Source organism: Hemitrygon akajei, chromosome 16 (genome assembly GCF_048418815.1).
Source record: "Hemitrygon akajei chromosome 16, sHemAka1.3, whole genome shotgun sequence".
In the NCBI taxonomy this organism is placed as follows: Eukaryota; Metazoa; Chordata; class Chondrichthyes; order Myliobatiformes; family Dasyatidae; genus Hemitrygon; species Hemitrygon akajei.
In genome coordinates this window covers 77127902-77155556 of record NC_133139.1, presented here as the reverse complement: position 1 = coordinate 77155556, position 27655 = coordinate 77127902, and the positions used below count along the sequence as shown (strand labels likewise).

The 27655-nt window shown below is 39.7% G+C and overlaps 1 protein-coding gene across 3 annotated transcripts in view; it reads left to right on the top strand.

The window, feature by feature from the left end:
- The window catches only part of LOC140740207 (cAMP-dependent protein kinase catalytic subunit alpha-like), a 204292-nt gene that overhangs the window by 81917 nt on the left and 94720 nt on the right, over window positions 1–27655 (top strand). The window contains exon 1 of one of the 3 annotated variants that reach the window (XM_073069250.1): window positions 19683–20118. The exons of the other annotated variants lie outside the window; for them this stretch is intronic. Within the exon in view, the coding sequence (XP_072925351.1) occupies window positions 20097–20118 (22 nt within the window). The 5' untranslated portion in view covers window positions 19683–20096. Of the gene's footprint in view, window positions 1–19682; window positions 20119–27655 lie in introns of those variants that run through there. 3 annotated transcript variants of the gene reach the window in all.

Below are 27655 nucleotides of genomic sequence, written 5' to 3'. Positions count from 1 at the left end.
TCCTGAGCGCGCTTTCCATCCATGCCGGGTTGATGTCAAACTCACAACTCGGACCTCGTTAAAAAAAAACACTGCTACCTCCAGTTTAAATTCCCATGCGGATTATTGTGGAGGATCAAATACCCAAACCCAGCACAGCCCCCACTTGTCCCATTTAACCTGTCTCAGTGCGGTGGACTTTAGGACCCGGCGAATTCAGTGCAGTGGTCCTTAGGACCCAGTGGAGCTTGGGACCCGCCACCCACAGTGTTTCTGTTCCATTGATGGGAAGCGATCATGATTGAAAGTAAAGTGGAAATAATAAAGCGTTTGGAAAGAAGTGAAACATCATCGGTCATTGGAAAAGCATTAGGCTACAGTCGGTCAACAATCAGAACAATTTTAAAGGATAAAGTGAGAATAATGGAGCATGTGAAAGGCCCTGCCCCGATGAAAGCTACAATTATTACTAAGCAACGCAGTGGTTTAATTATTGGAATACATACATTTCTTAAGTGTTTTATATGCATAGAAAGGTAAAATATATACTATATACTAAGACAAACGTTTGACTGACAGTAAATAATACTGGATGTACTTGTTCCGACTTACATACAAATCTGACTTAAAGACAGACTCAGGAACAGAACGCATTCGTAACCCGGGGACTGCCTGTACTTGAAATACTTATTGATAGGAAACATCTAGTCTATTTCTGATTGCAGAGAAGCTATTGATCTGCTGAGTATTTGCAACACTTTGCTTTTTATTGAGCATGTTGCATAAGGTTGTGGAAATTGCTGAAAGATCCTGATTTTTTTTGTATGCTCACAGTACAAAAGCACAGAAGCATTTTATTTTTGTTTTGTTTAACAAACATTGCTGTACTTTGCAACTGGAAGAGTGTGATTGTGACCTTGCACTTACTCACATTTGTTGCAATTGGTGTTGACTGGCTATACAAAAAAAAATCATAGGCAGGCAGGAGAGGAGATAGAGTATGCTTCCAGTCTCACCAAGATCTCCAAGAGGAGAGAAGTCCTGTATGCCATTGAACAAGGAATCCCTCTGGGTAATAGTTAGGGGCACCTGGCAAGTGTTAGTGAGGGTCATCACCACTAAATTGAAACAGCATAAAATGTGTTTGTAATCTGTGAAGGTGAGACCAACATGACTGCCCTATCTTCAGCTCCAACACTATAATTCTTGAGTAGTAGCTCTCTCTTCCTCATCCTGGATCCTGTTCAATGATATGCATTTCTGAAGTAATTATATCATGGATCCACCTTACTAATTCAGTAAAAGTTCTAACAAGCTAAAGTTGCATGGAGTCCATCATCTGTCAGAACAGAGTGGCTAGGGGTTGACAGCTGAGCAAGGGTGTTTGTGAGGCGTCAGGCTTGGAGACTGATTTGTCTTGAATAAGTTGTGCTCCTCTTGGGTATTGAGGCATTCGAGATATGTGTCCATGCCTAGCAGTGTGTTGGCATGGTGTTGCTGCAGGTCATACACCAGCAGTCTCAAAACTGCAGTAACCAAATTCAATTCTGACCCTCTTTTGCTGTCTCTGTAGTCTCTACGGGGCCTTTATAGTTTTCCTCAGATACTCCCATACATATGTTGGTTGTGGGTTAGTTGGCCACTATAAATTACCTCCAGTATTATAGTAGGAGAATCAGGGAACTTGTTGGCCACGTGAAAGAAGAATTAAGTGGGGATTGCAATTAATAAAAATAAAGATTAACTTTATTTGTCACAAATACACTGAAACATAAAGCAAAATGTGTCATTTTGTGTCAACAACCTACGCAGTGCAAATATGTGGTGACAGCCTACAAGTATCGCCATGCTTCCAGCACCAACGTAGTGTGCCCAAAACTTACTAACCTTAACTGTACATCTTTGGAATGTGTCTGAGGAATGCTTGGAAGAAACCCATGCGGTCATGGGGAGAATGTACAAACTTCTTACGGACAGTGGCAGGAATTGAACCCTATTAATTGGCACTATAAAACGTTAATGCTAGCCACTACTCTACTGGGCCATCTAAGAGAATAGGATTCCTTTGAGAGCCAGCATAGGCTCTATTGACCAAATGGCCTCTATTTTGTAAGGAACTACAAGAAGAGATAGCGTATACAGTCTTTGGTGCCAGGGTCCAGGATGTTTCTGATCATATCCAGGTGCCAGGGTCCGGGATGTTTCTGATCGCGTCCATGATATCCTGAAGTGGGAAGGAGAACAGCCAGAGGTCGTGGTACATATTGGTACCAATGACATAGGCAGGAAAAGGGTCTTGAAAGCGGACTACAGGGAGTTAGGAAGGAATTTATGAAGCAGGACCACAAAGGTAGTCATCTCGGGATTATTGCCTGTGACAGTGAGTATAGGAATAGAGTGAGGTGGAGGATAAATATGTGGCTGAGGGATTGGAGCAGGGATTCAGATTTCTGGATCATGGGGACCTCTTTTGTGGTAGGAGTGACCTGTACAGAAAGGACAGGTTGAACTTGAATCCCAGAAGGGCCAATATCCTGGTGGGGGGGTTTGCTAAGGCTATTGGGGAAAGTTTAAACTATGATTGTTGGGGATGACAACCAAACTGAAGAGATGGAGGAAGAGGCAGTTGGCTCACAAATAGAGAAAGCTTGTAGACAGTGTGAGAGGAAGGATAGGCAAGTGATAGAGAAGGGATGTACCCAGACCAATGGTTTGAGATGAGTCTATTTTAATGCAAGGAGTATTATGAACTAAGTGGATGATCTGCGAGCGTGGATCAGTACTTGGAGCTATGATGTTGTGGCCATTACAGAGACTTGGATGGCTCAGGGGCAGGAATGGTTACTTTGAGTGCCAGGCTTTAGATCTTTCAGAAAGGACAGGTAAGGAGGCAAAAGAGGTAGAGCATCACACCATTGATCAGAGATAGTGTCATGGCTGCAGAAAAGAAGGAAGTCATGCAGGGATTGTCTACGGAGTCTCTGTGGGTGGAAGTTAGGAACAGGAAGGGGTTAATAACTCTACTGGGAGTTTTTTATGAACCACCCAATAGTAACAGAGACATCGAGGAGCAGATAGGGAGACTGATTCTGGAAAGGTGTAATAATAACAGGGTTGCCATGCTGGGTGATTTTAATGGAAAGCATCAAGTTGGATAAGTCACCGGGACTGGACAAGACTGTGGGAGGCGAGGGAGGAGATTGCTGAGCCTCTGGCGATGATCTTTGCAGCATCAGTGGGGACGGAAGAGGTTCCAGAGGATTGGAGGATTGCAGATGTTGTTCTATTATTCAAGAAAGGGAGTAGAGATAGCCCAAGAAATTATTGAGTCTTATTTTAGTGGCTGGTTAGTTGATGGAGAAGATCCTGAGAGACAGGATTTATGAATATTTGGAGAAACATAATATGATTAGGAATAGTTAGTATGGCTTTGTGAAAGGCAGGCCGTGCCTTACAAGCCTGACTGAATCTTTTTGAGGATGTGACTAAACACATTGATGAAGATAGAGCAGTAGATATAGTGTAAATAGATTTCAGCAAGGCGTTTGACAAGGTAATCCATGCAAGGCTTATTGAGAAAGTAAGGAGGCATGGGATCCAAAGGGACATTGCTTTGTGGATCCAGAACTGGCTTGCCCACAGAAGGCAAAGAGTGGTTGTAGACGGGTCATATTCTGCATGGAGGTTGATGACCAGTGGTGTGCCACACGCATCTGTTCTGGGACCCCTACTCTTCGTGATTTTTATAAATGACCGGGATGAGGAAGTGGAAAGATCGGTTAGTAAATTTACTGATGACACAAAGGTTGGAGGTGTTGTGGATAGTGTGGAGGGCTGTCAGAGGTTGCAGCGGGGGAAGTGGCAGATTGAGTTCAACCCAGATAAATGTGAGGTGATTCATTTTGGTAGGTCAAATATGATGATAGAATGTAGTATTAATGGTAAGACTCTTGGCAGTGTGGAGGATCAGTGGGATCTTGGGGTCTGAGTCCACAGGACACTCAAAGCTGCTGCACAGGTTGACTGTGTTTAAGAAAGCATACAGTGCATTGGCCTTCATCAATTGTTCGATTGAGTTTAGGAGCTGAGAGGTAATGTTGCAGCTATTTACTGTGCTCAGTTCTGGTCGCCTCACTACAGGAAGGATGTGGAAGCCATAGAAAGGGTGCAGAGGAGATTTACAAGGATGTTGCCTGGATTGGAGTGCATGGCTTATGAGAATAGTTTGAGTGAACTCGGCCTTTTTTCCTTGTAGCGATGGAGGATGAGAGGTGACCTGATAAAGGTGTATAAGATGGTGAAAGGCATTGATTGTGTGGGTAGTCAGAGGCTTTTTCCCAGGGCTGGAATGGCTAGCACAAGAGGGCACAGATTTAAGGTGCTTGGAAGTAGATAAAGAGGAGATGTCAGGAGTTAGTTTTTTACACAGAGAATGGTGAGTGCGTGTAATGGGCTGCAGGTGACAGTGGAGGAGGCAGATACAATAGGGTCTTTTAAGGGACAGGTACATGGAGCTCAGAAAAATAGATGGCTATGGGTAACCCTATGTAATTTCTAAGGTAAGGCCATGTTCGGCACAGCTTTGTGGGCCGAAGGGCCTGTATTGTGCTGTAGGTATTCTATGTTTCTATGTAATACTTTGTGCTTGTTCACACAGCTGTTTCTATTTCAACAATGAATTCTCTGTCGGAAAAGCCGAACATGGCCTTACCTTAGAAATTACATAGGGTTACCCATAGCCATCTATTTTTCTGGAAGTTTTCATAATGGGACCGTATACCTTCTTTTGCCATAGTATCCAAGCTAGTTTATTATTGTCACATGTACTGAGATACAGTGAGAAGCTTGTCTTGCATACTATTCATACAGATCAAATCATTACACAATGCACTGAGGTAGAACAAGGTTAAATGGTAATTATGCAGATGGAGAAAGTGCAGTGCAGGTAAAAAATAAGATGCAAGATTATAATAAGATAAATTATGAGGTCAAGGGTCCATCTTATAGTAGGTAACCATTCAATAGTCTGATAACAATTGGGTAAAAGCCATCCTTGACTTGGTGGTACATGCTTTCAGGCTTTTCTATTTTCTGCACAATGGGAGAGGAGAGAATGGAGAATGAACAGAGTGGGGTGGAGTTTCTGATTTTGCTGGCTACTTTACCGAGACGGTGAGGTATAGACAGAATCCAAGTATGGGAAGTTGAGTTCTGTGATGTGCTGCTGAGCTGTGTCCACAACTGTCTGCAGGTACTTGAGGTTATGGACAGAGCAGTTGCCATAGCAAGCCGTTATGCATCTAGATACAATGTTCTCTGTAGTGCATCGATAAAATCAGGTAAGGGTCAATGGGGACGTTCTAAATTTCTTTAGCCTCCTGAGAAAGTAGAGTTGCTGGTACGCTTTCTTGGCCATGACGTAAATGTGGTTGGAGAAGGACATGCAATTGGTGATAGTTGCTCTTAGAAGCTCTCAACCCTCTGAATACCAGGAACATGTGTATCACACCTCCTGAAGTGAATGACCAGCTCTTTTGTTCTGCTGACACTGAGGGAAAGGTCATGAGATTGAGCTCTTTACCTCCTTCCTGTACTCCGACTCGTCATTGTTTGAGATCCAGGACACTATGATGGTAGCATCTGCAAAGTTGTAAATGGAATTAAAACAGATTATGGCCATGAAGTCATGAATGTACAGGGAGTAGAGTTAGGGAGCTGAGGATGCAACCTTGTGGAACACCAGTGTTTAGAATAATTGTGAGGAATGTCTTGCTCCCCATTTTTGCTGATTGCATTCCTTTGTTCAGGAAGTCAAGGATCCAGTTGCTGAGGAAGTTGTTGACTCCAAGCGGCAGAATTTGTTGAATGGTTTGCTTGGAATTGCAGTATTCAAGGCAGAGCTATGATCAATGACCAATAGTGTGAAGTGGGTGTCTTCACTATCCAGGTGCTTCAGAGATGAGTGTAGGGTCAGTGAGATGTCATCCGCCATAGACCCACTTCAGTGTGTCCAGTGTGTCTGGAAGGCTGAAGTTAATGTGTGCCATGACCATCCTCTTAAAACTCTTTATGATGGTGGATATGAGAGCCACTATGTATGATTGTCATGGTGTGAAATTTTATTTACCTTTACAGTAGAGATCTGCTGAGTATGGAGTTAAAACCTGAATCCACCATGAAGCAAGCAGTTGTAATTTTTTTCTTCTTTTTTGAAACCCAACAGTCAGGACAGGAGGATATTGTTGTCTACTGTTATGTGCCATTTCAGTTGAAACTATACTTTTGGTTAATGAACATACAAAAGGGTTGGAAATGAAAACAGAAATTGCTGGCAATACTCAGCAACTCTGGCAGTATCTATGGAGGGAGAGACAGAGTTGTTGCTTTGGGTCAGTCATCCTCTGCCAAAACTGATAAAGTTATAAAACAGTTGTGTTTAAGTTTGACGAGAGGACAGATGTAGAGTCAAAGCAAATGCCAGTGATACCGCAGAGATCAGAAGACTGTATGGCACAAATTGTGTGGCTGATAACAAAACTTCATTAAACTTTTAATTTGTGTTTAAGTACCCCCATAACTAGCACCACCACTACTTGTGTCATTCAGTCTCTCTCAACCTCCACCCCTACTTTTTCCTCTCACTATCGTCTCTTCTTGGTTTCTATTATTTCTCTGCTGGTGCTGCCAAACATGCCACACATTTCCAGTTTTCTTTATATTTTCACATGCTGAATAATTGAATTTCACAAAAAAACATTGTGATGTTGTTCCTGATTTGACATCTCCAACTAAAACCCTATTCTCAAGTCCTTAATAAAATTACGCTCACTCATTTTATGTCTGCATTTATTGGAAGATAATTGTCTTTCAAAATCACTGCCAATGTTTAATTTTTAAAATTGTTTTTAAGATGAAGCAATAGTATCTATTAATATTGGGTAATATTTTTGACTTCATAAATTCAATACATCTCATTTTCTGACAGTGGATTTGAATTACTTTGACCAGTTAACTCAAAACTGTGCAGATCAGACGTATTTAATAAACAGTGTGACAACAACTATACTAACAATTTGGGTGTGAATCTAGGAGGTATGATTAGTAACTCAGTGGATGACATGAAAACTGGTGGTGTTGTGGATAACAAGGAAGATTGCCTACGTCGATAGCAGGGATAAGGATCAGTAGAAAAGTTTGGCAGCACGTGTTGACAGATGGAATTTAATCCTGGCAAGCGTAAGGTGATGGGAAGTCAGAGGGCTATGAATAGAAGGACACTAAGGAATGTTGATGAACAGAGAGACCAAGGGGTCCAAGGTCATAGTTTTTTTGAAAGTGGAAACACAGGCGGATAGGGTGGTAAAAGTGTATGGCATGTTTCCCCTCGTAAGTCAGGATAGAGGATATAAGAGTTGTGATGTTCTGTTGCAACCTTACAAAACACTGGTCAGGCTGCCCTTAGAGTATCATGTGCATTTCTGGTCACCACGCTGTAGGCAGGATGTGGTTGTCTTTGGGAGGGTGCAGAGAAAATTCACCTGGATCACAGGAACTTAATTATGGGGAGCTATTGGGCAGGTTGGATTTGATTTCACTGAAACAAAGCAGACTGAAAAGTGGCTTGATAGAAGTATATAACTCCAGTGACCCAGGTTCAATTCGTGCATTCTCCCAGGATCCGCTTGGGTTTCCTCCAGGTTCTCTGGAATCCACTCACATTTCACTGATGTTCGGGTTGATAGGTTAATTGTTCATATGGTTGTAAATGGTAGCATGGGCACATTGAGCCGGGAGAGCCTGTTACCATACTGTAACTAATTATGAGAGGCAAGATAGAGTAGGTAGTGCGGAGTTTTTTCGCCATGGTACCAATATCAAAAACAAGATGGTCTTGGTTAAAGATGAGAGAAAAGAGTTTTATGGGAATGTGAGGGATAATTTTATTGTACACAGGGGATGTTGATATCTGGAATGTGTTGGCCAGATGAGGTTGTCAAATTGGATACAATTACTATGTTTAAGAGGTATTGAGATTGACAGTTAAATAGATAAGGACTTATTCCCTATGTAGGCAAATAGAATCAGTGAAGATGGGCAAAAAGGTTTACATGGATGTGGTAGGTTCAAGGGCTTGTTTCTGTGAATCTGTAACTTGGCAACAGCTGTTTCGAACTCTGTGGGCAACACCAGCTACTTTGCACAAAATGGTTCAATCAGTGTTCATCAAGCCATTCACTGAGAAAGAAATACCAACTTCCTTTTCTATGAGAATAGAATATAATTAACAGAGGCATGCTGCACAGGGGTTCCTTGGCACAGAGTGGCAAAAGGTTGCATGAAGGTGGTGTAGCAATTAGTCAGAGGATGATCCATGTGGTAATATTGATTGTGCCAAGGATTTAAATGGGGTCCATGAGAGAAGTGTTATAGAGCAGACTGCTGTTGGTGCCCAGTGAAATTCTCAACATATTATCTAACCTGTAAGAACAAATACACAAGATCTGTATTTATTGTGTGTTCATCCCACGCATCTCACAAGAGTTAGTGTTGATACAGGATAACTTGTATTCTGCAGTTGTTTGTATTTCTCTGCTGGGCACTGATGAAGCTTTAGTAATGGAGCGCTATTTAGATCCAGTTTCTTCTTCTGTAGTGATGGGATGCATAGCCTTTTAAAAATCTTTACTGTTCCTTGTAAAAGACGAACCCCACTTCAACTAAGAGGTTGATAATAAGGAGGAAAGTTTGGTAGCATTTCTTTGCCCAGATGCTCAGTGGGTGATAACAAATTACTAAAAATGAATGGTGTCACAAACATTTGAACATAGGCTCAAAGATGATTGAAGGCCTCTCAGAAAAGAAAAAGGATTGAGAGATGGGACTAGTGGATGTATTGCTCTATGGGGAAAAATGAATGTGTTGGTGTAATGTCTGTGACTATAAATATAGCTGATAAACATATTTTTGGTGGTTTATAAATTCAAAGATCAAAGCAAATTTATTATCAAATGCCATATGTCACCATTGCAGAACCTGGGCCTCTGTACCTTCCTCTGCAATTAGATCCTTGACTTCCTAACCGGAAGATCATAGTCTGTGCAGATTGGTGACAACATATCCTCCTCGCTGACGATTAACACCAGCACACCTCAGGGGTGTGTGCTTAGCCTACTGCTCTACTCTCTGTATATACATGACTGTGTGGCTAAGCATAGGTCAAATACTGTCTATAAATTTGGGGACGATAGAACCATTTTTGGTAGAATCTCAGATGGTGACGAGAGGGTGTACTGGAGTGAGATATGCCAACTAGTGGGATGATGCCGCAGCAACAACCTGGCACTCAACATCAGTAAGACGAAAGAGCTGATTGTGAACTTCAGGAAGGGTAAGACGAAGGAACACATACCAATCCTCATAGAGGAATCAGAAGTGGAGAGAGTGAGCAGCTTCAAGTTCCTGGGTGTCAAGATCTCTGAGGATCTCACCTGGTTCCAACATATTGATGTAGTTATAAAGAAGGCAAGACAGTGGTTATACTTCATTAGGAGCTTGAAGAGATTTGCTATTTCAACAAATACACTCAAAAACTTCTATAGTTGTACCATGGAGAGCATTCTGACAGGCTGCATCACTGTCTGGTATGGAGGGGCTACTGCATAGGACCGAAAGAAGCTGCAGAAGGTTCTAAATCTAGTCAGCTCCATCTTGGGTACTAGCCTACAAAGTACCCAGGACATCTTCAGGGAGCAGTGTCTCAGAAAGGCAGTGTCCATTATTAAAGACCTCCAGCACCCAGGGCATACCCTTTTCTCACTGTTACCATCAGGTAGAAGATACAGAAGCCTGAAGGCACACACTCAGAAATTCAGGAACAGCTTCTTCCCCTCTGCCACCCAATTCCTAAATGGACATTGAATCTTTGGACACTACCTCACTTTTTAAACATACAGTATTTCTGTTTTTAAAATCTATTCAATTTATGTAATTGATTTATTTTATTTATTATCTTTTTCTCTCTCTCTGCCAGATTATGTATTGCATTGAGCTGCTGTTAAGTTAACAAATTCCATGTCACATGCTGGTGATAATAAACCTGATTCTGATTCTGCTACCCTGTTGTTATTCCTCTCTGTGGCTTGTGGCACATTGGGCAGTAGCCTTGCTATTACTTTCACATTTTGTCTCCTTTTTACGAAGCCGAGTTGCTGGCTCAATCCTCCACCCAGCACGGATGAAAGCGTGCCTGGGAGCTGGCCGGATTCAAAGCCGGGACCTTTCACTTTGAGTCCAGTGCTGATGCCACTACGCTGCCAGCTGGCTTATATGCTACCCTGAGATTCATTTTATTGCAGGATCTACAGTAAAACAAAGGAATACAGTAGATTCAACGAACGATGTACACATATAGACTAACAAACAATTAATGTGCAAATACAGAAACAATAAATAAATAGGTAGATAATACTCAAAACATGGGATGTACAGTCAGTGGTCCGTAATGGAGGGGAGCACCAAATAATCATAGTCCTTAAACCATACTACAAGGAAAATGAAGAGATAAGAATTTGTTTGGTACAAAATGTGTTTGATGTTATTATATTATGAATAATGTCAATGTCTTTCTATTTACTTTACTGGAAGGTACTTTGACTTTCAAATTTGTTCTCTGATCCCACTTTGCTGGATTTCTTTTGAAGTGACAAGATACAGCTTGCACTTACGACAGCAGGTTGTGAAGTGTTTGAGACATTTCACAATACATCATGTTTTAATTGCAGCACTGCTTATGATAAACCCTTGGCTTAACTCATTTATTTCATTTGATATGTTTTATCAGCAAGCTCTAATAATTTTCTCACAATGCCTTTAAGTTTCTGATTCTTTTCCTTGGGATTTTGGCATTCTATACACGATACAATTTGAACTCAATGCACCATATTATCATTCAGTAGCTTTTCAAATTGTCAAATGGATCTTGGCATTTATATTTACTGTTTGGACTTTGTCCATTAAAGAGAGAGAGGAATGTTACTTGGAGCATAAGCATCCATAGAGGCATACACTGTAACTTGATCATTAGTACTGATTGACATTCTAGTCTCTTGGGAACTGCTGTTCACAGTATTCCCAGAGTACCATCAGATGAGCAATTTCAGAACTTTGACCAGCAGTGAAGAAGGAACAAAATGGCGTGTGATGTGAAGGAAACTTTCTGTTGTAATATTCCTTCAACTACTCTTTGTTCTTTGTGAAGATGAGAGTCACCTGGTCCTATTGAATATTTGGCGCTGTTGGTACTGCCTGATCTGTAGATGGTGGAGTGGGAGATTAATGTCCTGGATGATTTTAAGTTTCTCGTGTTACTAGAATTGTATTCATTCAGGCAAATGGAAACTGTTCTGACTCATGTCTTCTCACTGGTGGAAATTATACACTGAATAAAACTTGGCTTTTGACCTCTTTGCATAGCTGGCCTTAAGTTTTTTGGCACTGCTCACCAAATCACTGTGTACGGGTGGAAAATATTCTACGTGGGCCAGAAACGCTATGGGTGAGACGCAATTTGTGAGACTTGCTGGAATAAGTGGTTATAAAATGGAGAGAATTCTATTAAAAGAAGGTAACTGGAATTTATAGGCATAATTTCATAGGAGCATTTGTCAGCACATTTCTAGAAGCAAAACATTTGCTCATTTCAAAATAACAAGAAAATGGCTCGTAAAATATAGCTCTCAGCTGTATCCCTCAGCTTAGGAATTTTATGTGAATTATGTGACACGTCAGAGAGTCTGAAAAGAAAGTGAGTAAGAGATGGATCTGGGCAACGTCTATTAATTTATTTGAAGAAAGCACACAGAAGAACATTGCCCATGAGGAACCTTTTACTTTCCAAGGGGAAAAATTACAATCATTTTTCAAATTTTTGAAAATCAACTCCTCTGTATTTAATAGGTAGTAAATTTTAATAAAATAAATCAGAATTGCTTTTGATTTTTATATTTAATGATTATGAAACTTGTGATTCAAAATGAAATTGTATGGTACAAGCTTACAGCGTCTCCACTTTACTATTAGTAACATGGCACAAAACCTAGACTGGCAATCCAGTTAGCAAAGGACAAAGGCCACAATACTATTTCCAGAAAGAAAACTATTGCCTGTTTTATTTTTACAGTTAGGCACTGGGCAGTATGCATTTCTTCTTCAATACGATTCTAAAAATAGAATTCAAAAGAGCTTGAAATTGTGTTAGCAGTTCTACACAGTAAATAATAGCTACAGTTGGTTATAGATACCAATTAACATTTTTCTCATGCAGCATCTCCCACCTCCATTTTAATTGTTGCCCCACAAATCAGAGTCATACACGTAAACAGCTCTTAGTTCTCCATGAAACAATCCTGTATCTTCTGTAGTTGAGGGCAGTACTTTCTTGTACTGTACTTAGAAAAGCATTGCCAAATAACACAAAGTAACTTCTTTCTAGTCAGCTGTCCTCCACTCTGTCACTTTGGGACATCTGAAATACATTTTCTGATTAAATAAAACCATACCTCGCCAGATCCAAACCTAGCTCATTATTTTTCAGACCCTGAAGACTTTGTGAGCTTTGTATTTATCAATATTTTTATTAGTTTCTGCATAGAGGAATACAGAGAATAAGAAAGTGTATATAAGAGGTCAGAAAAGGTTTTTAAAAACCACCAGTTACATTATATCTGTTCATAATAACAATTACATTACCCCGTATTCATATAAGTTAATCAATAGTTATATTAAACTATACTAATTTATTACAAAAGGAAAAAAATCTGATCCCTGCCAAGACTGAAGCTGTTCATAAGAAGGTAAATACCTTATATAATAAAAATTAATAATAGCCAGCATCTGAGTTTAAATAACAAATTGAAGGTTTTGAAAATAATTCAGAAAAGTTCTCCACAATGTTTGAAAGTCTTGATGAGATTCAGAAATTGAACTACGAATCTTCTCTAAATCTAAGCATGACATAACGTCACATAACCATTGAGCATGAGTAGGAGGAGGAACATCTTTCCGTTTAAACAAAAGCGTCCTCCTAGCTATAAGAGAGCTAAAGGCCAAAATATGTAAATCAGATGCTTTCAACTTAATATCTTGTCCTGCAACAATACCAAAAAGGGCTGTCAAAGGGTTAGGCTTAAAATTGACTTCAAAAAGTAAGGAAAAAGTTTGAGAAACTTCCTTCCAATATTTTTCAAGATTCGGGGAGGACCAAAACATATGAATTAATGAGGCTTCTCCATTATTACATCTGTCACAGTAGGGAGATATATCTGAATAAAAACAAGATAGCTTATCCTTAGTCATATGAGCTCTGTGTACCACCTTAAATTGTATGAGGGAATGACGAGCACATAGCGATGAAGGTATTAACCAGTTTAAAAATTTCATTCCAAAATTCTTCAGATAACGATGTCTGTAAATCGTGGTCCCAAAGATTCTTAATTGTGTCTAAAGGAACATTCCTCATCTCCAGTAATATACCATAAATCTTAGATATTGAACTATTATGAAAAGGTGTCAGACTAAAAATTACGTCTATTAAGTTCTTATCTGAGCTTATAGGGAATGTACATAATTAAGATCTGAGAAAGTCTCTAATTTGTAAATATCTGAAAAAGTGAGTTTTGGATAAACTATATTTAGCCAACAATTGCTCAAATGAACAAAGGTTTCCTCCAATGAACAGATCCCAAAAACATTTAAAACCCAATCTGTCCCATTCCTTAAAAACTAAATCAATCTTAGAGGGTTTTAAATAAATTTTTCTTTGTTATTTTTCTTGTATTTGTCTTTTAAACAAAAAATATGAAGTCTGCATTGACACTGAAGTCAGCATTTTGCTTTTTATTCCTGATTATTTTAATTCCATCCTGGAACATCAGGAAAATTCAAAAATTGTATGACAACTTCTCTTCTGTATATCGTTCTTCCAAGCATGTATTGCAGGCAGCAGTATTTCTGTTCTGATTTAACACTGATGGAGCTCTTCTAGATTATCAATTGAAAGGGTGACCCGTTAGAAGCATTTTGAACAGCTGAACCACTCTGTTTGCTGGCATTGATTTAATTATTTAACAGTTCTAATTTGTTGGATGCCTAACAATGTTTTAAGTGCAATTCGGATCAATAGGTCATAATGACCATTTGTGCCATTGGCTATTTCATAATGTGGTGACTCAGCCATAAATCTTTGTGGATGGATACTGTTGCCTTCCCCTGTAATCTTGGTTGGAAACATAGCCAAGCTGCATGCTGTGCTTTATTTTGTTTTTTGTCACCTCAGAAGCACTGTTCCATGCCTGTGTGGACATCAGCTGATTTCTAGACTATTGAACAATGGAGAAAATAATTTATAAACCAATTTGATCTTTCCTTTCCTCTTCCCATCCTGTATCACCTTCACCTACTAATACCCCCTGCCAGTTAAACTACAGCCTTTGAACAGTGAAAAGTAATAGGAGTCTAAGTGTATTTTCTGCTTTCCAGAGCTCAGGCATGCAAAAGGAAATCATAGTGTCCCATTTACAGTCCTAGCTAACACTACCTAACTTTGAACTGAACCTCTGACCTTCACAGTTAGTCTATTCCAATACTGAGCCAAGTAGTGAGTAACTGAGCCACCAGGAAAGCCATGTTCAGGGAACTTTGAGCTACCTGTCAGCTGTATCACCACTAATGAAAACTACAAAATGCTTTCATATTGAACATGCAGTAAAAAGCTTGATCTATGGACTAGGCATTCATATACAATATTGAAACAGATGCAAGAAACTTTTGTCTAAGCCCAGTAATGTGAAGAGTTCCTGGATGATGGGCTGTGTTATTATTTTGAAGAAACTAAGCTAACTTTTATTTAGATAGATTAGACCACTCTGAGATTGAAGGATTAACACCTCATATTCTGTCTGGGGTAGCCTCCATCCTGATAGCATGAACATCGATTTCTCTTATCTCTGGTAATTTCTCCCCCCTCCCCCTTCTCTCATTTTTCATTCTCTATTCTGACTCTCCTCTTAACCACTTCTCTTCTCACCTGCCTATCAGCTCACTTGGTGCTCCTCTTCCTTCCCTTTCTCCCATGGTCCTCTCTCTCCTCTATCAGATTCCTCCCTCTTCAGTCCTTTACCTTTTCCATCTATCACCTCCCAGCTCCTCACTTCATCCTCCCTGCCCCATCTACTTATATTCCTCCCTCACCTGACCACCTATCACCTACTTGCTTGTACTCTTCCTCCTCCTCCTCCTCCCACCTCCTAATTCTAGCTTTTCCACCCTCCTTTCTGCTTCTGAAGAAGAGACTCGCCCTGAAACGTTGACTGTTGATTCTTTTCCATAGATGTTGCCTGGCTGATTGTGTCCTCCAGCATTTTGTGTGTGTTGGATAGCAAGTAATCTGGTGGGGGAGTACAGCTGTTCAAGCAGTAACCCACCACCCCACCCTTCTCATTGATGCTGCTCAACCCACTGAGTTGCTTCAGATTCCAGCACCTGCAGTCTCTTGTATTTCTATATGGGCAAATGTTAGTTTTGAAGGAATGTCCCTAACCTGTAAATGTTAAGGACTCTGATTTCAATTTATTCTGGATCTTTGTCAGAGGATAATCTTGGTCAAATCCATAAGCTCCTTGTATCCCATAATTTGATTGAACTATAAGTGGTAAAAGCTATGTAGCAAATAATTTTGCAGTGATGATGATGTAAGAACATGACTATATTTCACGTTGGGAAGACAGACCCAAAAGTTTCATCACAGCTTGTCACTTTTTTTTGCTGATTGACCTGCACAGTACATCTCGATTGCCTCTGTATCAGTAAATTACTTATAATACAGATACATGATCTAGTTTGCTGATTCAGTGCCGTACAGTCACTGGTGATATTATAATTTGTTCGCATGGATGTAAAAGGTCCCAAGGGTCTATTTGAAAAGAATTGACTGTTCATTCTGGTTCATGTTTCAACCTCAACAACAGCTAATTAAGTAATCTAGGTGTATTTTTGTGAGCCGTGCTATACACATTGTCTGCCATGCTTGTCACAAAACAGCTGTGATTGTATTTAAGCACTCCAGGAAAAACGAAATGATGCAAAATTGTTAAGCCCGCAGCTAAAAGGAGGAAAATCACAAGATACTTATTTCAGGATATACACATTACTAGCAAGGCTGGGGTTTATTACCCATCCCTTATAGTCTGTAATGATGGTAATTCACCACTCTCTTAAAGCTGCTGCAGTCATTCTACTGTCGAGCTGTTGGGTGTGTAGTCACAGAGCTTGGAACCAGTGACAAAGAACAGACCAAAATGCCAAGTTAATTGAAGGGGAGTTTGTAGATGCTGGTGTTCCCATGTGTCTGCTGCCCTTTCCTTGGTGCTAAACATTAAGAGCTGTAAGGTGCTGTCAGAGGGGCTTTGACGAGTAATTACAATGTATTCTGGAAAAGGCAATGATGTGGTGAAGGAAGTGAATAATGTTTAGAGCTGTGAATGGAGTCCAATTAAGTGGGACACTTTGACAAGTATACTGAATATTCAATATAGTTGAGGACGCAACAAAGACAAAGTATTTTAGCTGGGAATTTTTACTTTTATTTAAGATGAACAAATTACTTTGTATCAGAAAGATGGTAACTTTCTTGAGTGTATTCAATATAGTTTTATGTACCAGTATATCCTAGAACCACAAGGAATAGCCATAGTAAATTTAGCAATGTGTTATGCATTTAGCAGCAATGATAATGTGGAGTTCATTATGGTGGGTTGAAAGGAAGAAGTGTGAAATAATATTCAACTCATTTGCTTCATTTATCTTAAATCTAACTAGTTTTGGGGGAAGCTGAGTAGAGGTGAGCAGAAAATACCATTCTGTGATACAGGAATAATTTATGCCCCTAAGGGAAGTAAGCAATCTCTCTACTTCACCAAAAGAGCTTTCCTTCTCGATGTATAATGAAAAGAGCAAAAGCAGAAGTACATAAAATGTAGTATTTAATACTGTTCCTCATATTGGTATAAAGAACAAGAAAAGGTGAGGAAAAATACTAAAATAACCATATAAAAAAAGTTTGAAAGGTTGTGTGCAAGGGGTATCAAAGTTAACCAGAAGACATAGACCCAGAATTAGGCCATTCAGCCCATCGAGCCTGCTCCACCATTCGCTCATAGCTAATTTACTTTCCCTCTCAACCCTATTCTCCTGCCTTCTCCCTGTAACCTTTGATGCCTTATTAATCAATAACCTATCAACCTCCACTTTAAATATATTCAATCTCTTGGCTTCCACAGCTGCGGCAATGAATTCCACAGATTCAGCACCCTCTGGCTGAAGAAATTCTTCTCATCTCTATTCTCTATTGATGTTGTGTTGATGGACCAAGAGGGCTTCTTGGTGATGTTCGTATCCAAAAACTTGAAACTGGAGGACCTTTTCACTACCTCACCATTTATGAATAGTGGGATTTGTTCGGGACCTCTTGCCTTCCTGAAGTCAATTATCATTTCTTTTGTCTTCTGATGTTGTGCTGTCTGCAAATTTAATGATTGAGTTTGTAGTCATAGGTGAAAAGTGAGTAGAGAAGTGGGCTCAGTATACACCCCTGTTAGGCACTGGTGTTCAGGGTTCGGTGGAAGGTGGGGTTGATGTACACTTGCCTAGTTTCACCATCTGGGTGTGATTAGTAAGGAAGTCCAGGGTCCAATCACAAGTTCATGTGCTGAGAGCTAGATTGTGGAGTTTAGATATTTATGTGTATCCTTCAGACATGTGAATATTACTGTATCTCAAATGATATATAAACAGCAGAGAGGCTTTCTGAATTGAGTATAATTAGCGAGAGCGTAAGAATGTCACCAATTCTCTGATCAGTAGTGTTTTGTTCAAGGCTGAGTTGTAATCAATGAAAAGCATCCTTACGTAAGTGTCTTTGGGCACCAGTTTAAGACATAGAAGAATACAGCACAGAAACAGGCCATTCAGCCCACAATGCAGTGCCAAACCAGCTAGAAAGCAAGTTTAAAAACACCCAAATGCTAATCCCTCCTATGTACACCGTGTCCATATCCTCTTCCTCCAAAGTCTCAACATCCTTCCTATAGTGGGACAACCAGAACTGTATGCAATACTCCAGATGTGGCCTAACCAGAGTTTTATAAAGTTGCAACATAACCTCCTGACTTTTGAACTCAATGTTTGACTAATAAAAGCAAGCATTCCATAAGGTTTCTTAACCATCTTATTGACCTGTGTGGTCACTTTCAGGAAGCTGTGAACTTGCAATGAACAGTTGTTTCAAGACAGTATGTAGAGTGATAGAAATGGTGTCTTCAGTTGATCCATTCACCTTGTAGGCAAACTGGTGCTAATCCAAGGTAGCTGGGATTTTGTCCTTGATGTGGGACATGACCAGTTTTTCCAAGCACTTGGGAACTAAGGGAGTGAGTGCCACTGGTGTGTAGTCTTTAAAACAAGTTGCCGCTGAAGCCTTGGGGATTGGTTTGATGGTTGCTGCTTTGAAGCATGCCAGAACCAAAGCTATGTGCTTAAAAAGTTGAACGTTAGTGAAGACCCATACTCAACATTTTAAGAACACCGTCTTCATCTTCCCCATCAGATTTTGAACAGTCCACGAACACTACCTCAATATTTGCCATTTGCACTATTTATTTATTTATCTCATAACTTATAATATTTTATCAACACACACAAAATGCTGGAGGAATTCAGCAGGCCAGGCAGCATCTATGGAAAAGAGTACAGTCGACATTTTGGGCCGAAACCCTTCAGCAGGACAGGATGTCTTGCATCATACTGCTGCCATAAAACAATAAATTTATGAGATATGTCAGTGGTAATAAGCCTGATTCTGACTCTGAATGCTTTAAGGGCCAACTTTAATACAGGAGCATAGAACCAGTGGGTGAAGCAATGAAAATGGATCATTGCAAGGACCCAGACTTGGAGTTACCACAAACGCTGAAGATTGTAGAAATAGAGGGAATCATGGAGATGGTGAGAGACAAGGCTGTTAATGGATTGCAAAATGGAAAAGTTTTAAAAATTGTTGAGAAGGGAGCCAGTGGAATTCAGAATAATGGATGAACAATACTTGACGTGAGTTAAAATCTGAGCAGAACAAATTAATTTATCATGCAATAGACTGAGTAAATCTCAGTGTAGATTGCCCAGATAAGCCGCAGCATAGGCTTGGTTCAGAGGAAAGCTCCTCCTTGGTCCCATCAATCACGTCCAGGGCAGGTACAGAGTGAAACTTGCTGTTCCAATGTCATTGCCATAAGAGGTGTTTGTCTCAACATCTCACAGTGTCAGGCTTTCAGTTCTATATTAGAGAAACAAAGAAATTAGAGTGCCTGAGAAAAGTTAATTTAGATGCATATGCTTATTTGAAAAAAATACAAATATTATATAAGATTTAACAGAGTTGGCTGTTACAAGACCACCCTCACTTTTCCTTTATGCTTTGGACAGTCTGCAGTGCTGTACAGAGCCAGGAAGTCCTGTGTAAATATAGTAACTCTATCAGTGTTGCCATGTGAATATCCAGCACAGCTTGTGGATTGTAGAAGGTTGACGTCCTTGGGTGGTTATACAGTATCACGTGAGCTGATTTGTGCTGCCCTTTCTGCATTTACTGGTGAACCAAGGGCCCCTACATTGTGACAGCTCCTTGTCTTTGGAGAGTACTTTACATTGACCCTGATATAGTCGCTAAAAGGATGGCACAAAGCTAACTGCTGCAGTTATTAATTGTTTACCAGCTTTCCCTCTCCTGCTTCGATTTGCTTGTATTGAGAAAGTTTGAAGTAGCTGATCTCAGTGATTTCTGCTGTGACTGAGACTGTATTGCACTGATTTGCAGGTGCGACTCGTGGAGTGGGTTAGTTCGCACAAGCTGGAGCTGTGCACAAATCGATGTTGACATTGTTGTGAAGTAAACTCTTGCAGTTCAGCTCCTGAACAAGCTGAAAAGCTATCGACAAGACAAGATTCAGGAGCTGACAATAGGGTACATTTCTCATCACTCATTCTTAAAGACAAGACAGAAAAGCAGGATGGCTGAAGATTGTTCATTTGGTAAGCAAGTGTCCAGCTGAGCAGTCTTATGTCAACTGATTTGCAATTGCTCACATGAATACTGAAGCAAGCGGAGACTTTTTGGGCTAATTTTGCAGAGAAGCTTTTTGAGATACTTTAGATTGTGATATTTTATCTTCTTTCAGTCTATTCAAATCGCGTCTTTCAATATACATTATTGTATGACTAATTAAAATCACATGTTGATATGACTGAACTGTATGTAAACATACCAAAAGAAAGAAGACAGTTGTGACTCATATATGAATGTTTCTGAACATTTTGTAAACTTGTATTTCTACCAGTTCTTTGCAAACAATAATATATAAACTCTATATCTATAAATTGTATATTGCACTTGTGTACTGATAGTGTCCAGGATATCTTTTATGCTATCTATTACTTCCAATAATTACTTTTTTTAATCTTTAAAATCACATCTAGTGTGTGTTGAGTTTAGTGAAACATTTCAAATGAGCAATTGCATAAAATTGGATTGAACTAATTTCATTGTATTAAGTGGGTGTGAATTCAGAACTTGCCAAAAAATGCAGGTTTGAGAGAGAAATGTTCTAAGAAATCATTATCTAACTATTGTTAGAGTTTACTCCCTTATAAAAGACTGGAATGTTTCACATCCACTGTTGCTTGCTGGGCAGTCAGCAGCAATAGCTGACCTTTGGGAAATAGGTCAGCACAATTTTGACTGACTACTGAGGCTGCCATGGAGATGACATCAAATAGTGAGGTTGGGTTGTTGGTGTATCTTGGGAATGAGGAATTGCAAATGACTTGGGTGGGAGGGGATAATGACACTTAGACTCCTGGGAGCGATGACCTCTTCTTCTCAAGCACAGAACAGGCCAGTTTCACTGTATGTCATAGCTAATTCCATACCCACTCAACTTGGTCTGTAGAAGTTTAATCTTTACCAAGAGCCCTTAGTAAAAGCATATCATGTGAATAAAAATTATAGAGGTACATTTTCAGTACAGGAATGATTCTGGGCAATAATTGAAATCATTCACCAATGTTCCGTTGTATTGCAAATAAATTACTTCTTCGAAAGAAGTGAGCTTTTGATCTGATTTTTATGAAGAAGTAGTTAATGACGGCTGTTTATGTTGATGACATCACATCCATGAAATACAATGGGAAATTGATGTCACCGTTAGGGTGAATTGTGACAGGAAATATCCAATTTCCAATGGGCAGGGATTCAAATATGCCTAAAATTGTGTCTTCTGGACTATTTATGTCTAAAATAAGGGCACAGTTTTTTTTTGCTATCCGATTTCTAGCCTAAAGATTGTGGTGCTGTAATGCTTGAGCAAGATTTTTTCATTAGATGAGTTGGTAGTGTAGCTCATATTAGTAGAGGATCACTGGATATGTTTTGCCTATTTGTAACCAATTGCAAACCAATTGAAATCTGAGTTCCTTGTATCATTTAAATATTTAACAAGTTTTACATTTCTGATACCAAGACCTGTAAGCTTTCCCGCGATATTGAGGCTTTTATTGTATTTAATGGTCAAAATCTATCAGCCATGGTACTATTCAGTCTGTTACATTTACTTAGGAATATAATGGTCTCTTCATAAAAGCGGGATTGTGTGGCAGCTTCCTTATTTTTGTTCAGCTGTTTATTAAATCAAACATCTTTGTGTAAGGTTTATAAAATAATCTGGTGCTGGTAACATAATTTTTGGTGTGATGCCACTATACTCCCTCATGATTTATACTCACTGTGCCTGTCTTCAGATTCTCTGTTTCATATGGCTGTAGACTTGCCTTAGCGTTTAATTGACAGCAGAGAATCTTGCCTTTGCTACATCTAAGCTCAACTGTCCAGCATAGAAAAATCTCAGAATTCATTAGCCATTTTGTTTTCAGATGTCCAGATTTGCCTTCAACAAATATTCCTAAACAAGATTGAGAACCTGATGATGGCTGAAATTGCAGAAATCATGTGAAGGAACAGAAGGATCTTGGAATCCTCGTCCGTAGATCTCTCAGAGTTGCCACACAAGTTGCTAGGGTGGTTAAGAAGTTTAAGAAATTGGGAGATTAGGTTCAAGAGCTCATAAGGTAATGTTGCAGCTCTATAAACTATGGTTTAGACCACCCCTGAAGAATTATTTTCAGTTCTGGTCACTCCACTACAGGGAGAAATTGGAGCCTTTGGGGAGGGTGCAGAGTAGATTTACCAGGATGCTGCCTAGATTAGAGAATGCCATATGAGGAAAGGAGGATGAGAGATGATTTGATAGAGGTATGTAAGATTGAGAAGTATTGAGCAGACAATGCCTTTTTCCTAGGCTATTGGCCAATCCAGAGGATATTTTTTTAGGGTGAATCGACAAAAAGTTAGGGGAAATGTCAGAGGTAGGTTTTTTTTTAAAATAGAGAATGCTGGATGCCTGGAGTGCACTGCTAGGAGTGGTTGTGGAGGCTGATACAAAAAGGCTATTTAAAAGACTCTTAGATAAGATGTAAGAAAAATGGAGGTTAATGAGCTGTGTAGAAGGGAAGGATTAGGTTGATTGTGGAGTAGTTTTATATAGGTTGGCATAACATTGTGAATAGAAAGGCCTGTACTGTGCTGTACTGTTCTATGTTCTATCATTGTGTATGTCTGGGGTAGCTCACAATTTGAGTCCTTTATTATGGGGCTTGATGCATTCATTGTCTTGGTCCTGAAACTTAAAAAAATAGGCAAGGAAAATTCATCACATAAAGCCTTCTTGACTTTTCACTTACATCATGGGTAATTGTCCTTGTTCTGCATTCTTTGATAAGGCCAAAACATTCTTGAAGGGCCTCAGCTTGAAACATCAACTCTTTATTCTTCTCCATAGAAGCTGCCTCTCTTTCAATATTTTTATTAATGTATACAAGAATATATAACAAATACAGAGTATATATATATATAAATTACTGACAGAATACAGACAATAGAAAAATTGAACTGTATAGGACTGAGTAACATACATGTATATAGTACTCCGGTAATGATAGATAGATAGATAGATAGATAGATACTTTATTCATCCCCATGGGGAAATTCAACTTTTTTCCAATGTCCCATACACTTGTTGTAGCAAAACTAATTACATACAATACTTAACTCAGTAAAAAAAATATGATATGCATCTAAATCACCATCTCAAAAAGCATTAATAATAGCTTTAAAAAGTTCTTAAGTCCTGGCGGTAGAATTGTAAAGCCTAATGGCATTGGGGAGTATTGACCTCTTCATCCTGTCTGAGGAGCATTGCATCGATAGTAACCTGTCGCTGAAACTGCTTCTCTGTCTCTGGATGGTGCTATGTAGAGGATGTTCAGAGTTATCCATAATTGACCGTAGCCTACTCAGCGCCCTTCGCTCAGCTACCGATGTTAAACTCTCCAGTACTTTGCCCACGACAGAGCCCACCTTCCTTACCAGCTTATTAAGACGTGAGGCGTCCCTCTTCTTAATGCTTCCTCCCCAACACGCCACCACAAAGAAGAGGGCGCTCTCCACAACTGACCTATAGAACATCTTCAGCACCTCACTACAGACATTGAATGACGCCAACCTTCTTAGGAAGTACAGTCGACTCTGTGCCTTCCTGCACAAGGCATCTGTGTTGGCAGTCCAGTCTAGCTTCTCGTCTAACTGTACTCCCAGATACTTGTGATTACTAATACTGCAAATTTATAAAGAATATACATTAGGAATTTTATGTATATAAAAAAAAATCTAGCCCCTACCAAGAAAGCCAGTGGGTAAGAACATAGATGCTGCCTGACCTTTTGAGTTCCTCCAGCATTTTGTGTCATTTTGTATTTTAATTGACCACTTTTCATACACACATGTGGTCAAAAGTTCTAATCTACCCACTGTGAAAAGTTGTTGGCTCTTTTCAGCCTAATTGACAGCTCTAATTTGAAGATTATACCCCTTTACTGAAGATTTGTCAATCAGATACAACTATATCCATCTGCAGATTTATGCATGTTACATCATCATCTTAACAATCTCCTTAACTCAAACATTAGGCAGACTGAATCCATCATTCTTGGTTTTCATAATAAAATTTGCCACTTCATCTGATGCTTCAGTCATACCCTTGTTACCTTCACTTTCAAAGAATCCAACACTCATCTTTCCGCCTTTGTCCAGACAATAAAATCGGATGTCCAACTAGAGTTGGCCTCTGGCTCTGTTGATCCCATTGAGTCCATAGCATGCAGTAAGATTTAAAATCCGTATCTTCAGCTTCAAATTTCTATCACCATTCCCTGCCACACACCACCACCACCCAACCCCTAATCCCTGGTACTCCAATGCTGCCATTTCTGATTGCTACATCCTCTATTCTGTCTTCTTCTCTGCCACTATTAAATCTTCTCTACCTAAACCGTAACATAGAATTAATAAAACTATTTTATCCAACATTCCTTAATGAGTTTTCCTCTGCAGAAAAGGTCCTCTGAAGTAACCTCTCTATAACCTCCTCTTTAAAGTCCACCACACGTTCACCCCAGAGAGAATGTAATCATTTCTCTGTACCCTAAAAATGCTTTTAAGCTTATTTTGTTGTTTCTTAGCCTTTGATAATCCCTATGAATCTAGCCTGGCTTTTCCATTTTTCTTTCTCTTATACTTAAATATTGTTAATGTGGCTGTAGTATCGGACTCGTGACTGCCTAAATGTTGTGTCATCAAATACAAGGAGGATTGTATCATCCAGTCTATGGTAGGGAGGATTTTCTTGGAGGAGCCTCATTTGGATTTTTTTAAATTCAGTCAACTGTGTATGGTGAACAAGTGCTAACAGATGGCTTATCATACGGAGGTTGTGTGTGAGTGAATCCAGCACCTTTTCTGTAGCACCAAGCTGAAAGTTAAAGCATAAATATGCAGCTTTCTGTGTGTTGGTGTGTGTGAGCTTTTTTGAGGTTGGCGAGGGGTGGTGGGGTTATGTAATCATTTTGAGGGATGGAGTTGCCGAATGGTTGGCATTATCTGTGTGCTGCTTGCCTGGCGTATCTCAGTACTCTGTCTTTCTTGTTTCATCCCTCTCAAAGGCTGATGTATGTACCGTATCTTTGAACAAGTTCGGTTCAGCTGTCACTTCAACTCATGAACTATGTTGGTGTCTGGTTCTTCAGTAAAATATACACACTTTAAGACAGCTTCATCATCTTACACCTGTCTATCTCTGCAATCGGTAACTAGAGGTCTCCAAGATAATCTTAACTTCTCCGTTATTGATGTCTTAAGCACCTCTGATTTTTACTATTGGTGGCTTTACCTTCAGCTACAAAGGCCCTTAGCCTTCAAAAACCTTGAAACTGTTAACCTCTCAGCTTCATTTTCCTTCAGGGCACTTATTAAAGCCCATCTTTTTAACAAAACTATTGGTCATTTTATCTTATCATTATGGTAGTGGGAGTTGAACTTTGTACTTGTATGCTGTGTAATGCAACTCTTTATTGTTACTCACACTCTTCCAGTTACCTCAAGATTCTGTGGGTCTTTCTCTGAGCAAACTGTAGCAATCCTTTTAAGAACTCCTATTGAGATTTTTTATAATTCATTTTCATGGGATTTAGTCATCGTTGGCAAGTCTGGCATTTATTGCCTAACCTAAATATTTTTTCAAGAATGTGGTTGTGTGACAGTTTCTTGAACTCAAGTCATGGAGATCATGAAGCCATCTGAAAAGCCTTCCCAAGTACTGTTAGGCCGCAAGTTGCAGGATTTGATAGATGATTAAGGAACAGTGATATTATCCCAACAATATGGTATGCAATTTGGAAGTGAACCAGCAACTGCATATGCCTACCATCTTTGTCCTCTTTGGTGTAAGTGCATTCACAGTGCCGAGGTGAGTAGTGCTCATTGTACATAGTGCACATTGTATCCACTGTCCATTGATGATGCAGGGAATGAATATTTAGGATTGTGGACTCACGCCAGTCAAGGAGACCGGATAGTACTGAGCTTAAATACTGTTGGAGCTGCAATCATCGAGGCAAGTGGAAAGTGTTGCATCATGTGCTTGATGTACCTTGTACATGGAAAGGCTTTGAGATGTCAAGAGTTGAGTCATGTGCCATTCAGTACCTGGCCTCTTACTCTATGCTTGTTGGCATGGCCATTTGTGATTGGTGCCATTGAGTTCCTAGTCAATGGTGAATGAAGATTTTGATGGTCAGAGACTTGGTAAAGGTTTATGCCTTTGAATAGGAAAGGCAGGGAGTTATACTTGGTAGGAAGTGGTTGTTGCCTGACAGTTATATGGGCACTTACCAACGCATGCCTGAATGTTTAGTCTTAATAACATGCAGGCATGGACTGTCTCAATTTCAGAGAGTTGTCAGTGCAATTGAGCCTGCACAGTTCTTGATGTTACTAAATGGTATCATCATAACACTCTAATTTAAGTAAGGCAACTGCCTTTTCTGAAATGGAGTATAGGCCATTTTAAGCATTCTAGTACATAAGTGAGGTTACCAGAGTGTTCCCAACACCCCTTCCCAGTGTCTTTTGTTCACTATCATATTTTTCCATGTAAACTCCTACTGCATCCCTATTTTTCAAAAAAAAATAATTTTATTTATAACACATTCACTGTGGGTATAGCGTGAGGTACATGCAACATTGTGCTTTGCTATGGGTCTCAGGGAAATTAGTGATGTACGACATGTATGGCAATCCAAGTTCAAGTTTAATTGTCATTCAACCGTATACATGAATACAGTTAAACAAAACACTATTCCTCCCCAGTCAGGGTGCAAAGCACAGTACCAACAGCACATAGTTACAACAACAGAAAAACATACAGTCACAAAAAAATATATAGCCCAAGTCGCTGAGAGTCAACTGGCCTGTAGACTGATGGAACATGTAATGTTGTTCTGGTCCGGCTTGTCATCCACCAGGTGAACACTGGAGAGCAGCACTGATGGGAGTGGTTAGACCCCATCCCAGAAGCCTCTGCTCGCCCCCCACACCCCCTTCAGTGCCATCTCCTGGGCAGCTGCAATGGGCAACACCATGGTATGAGGACCTGGTCCATGCATCCACCGAGGCAACGCAGCTCCTATGCAATTGGTCTTGCTAATGAACCAACGAACCGGATTTATAATATTTTACATTACCAATGTCTAACAGGGTTTTGTGATCACAATAAAAACATCCAAAACAATCAATTGCACTGTTGGAATGTGCACAGCTTCTGTCACAACAATGGCAAGTCTAGGTGCCAACATGACAGTAAGTAACAAGTCCAGCTCCATCTCTATAGGGTATCTCGTTGATGAGATAGATCAGTAGTAGTTTATGTACTTAATGTCCAGCAGGGACTTCTGAATGGAAAATAAGATATAAAGGACAATCAGTCCTGCAACAATCCAGAAGCTGTTTCCTGACTGTCAACATAATGAAATTACAAGTACAGATGTCAGTGGGGCACAATGCTGCCTTGTAAATGGAGGGTTCATCTCAAAGATTGTCAATGATTATACATTTACCTGGAAA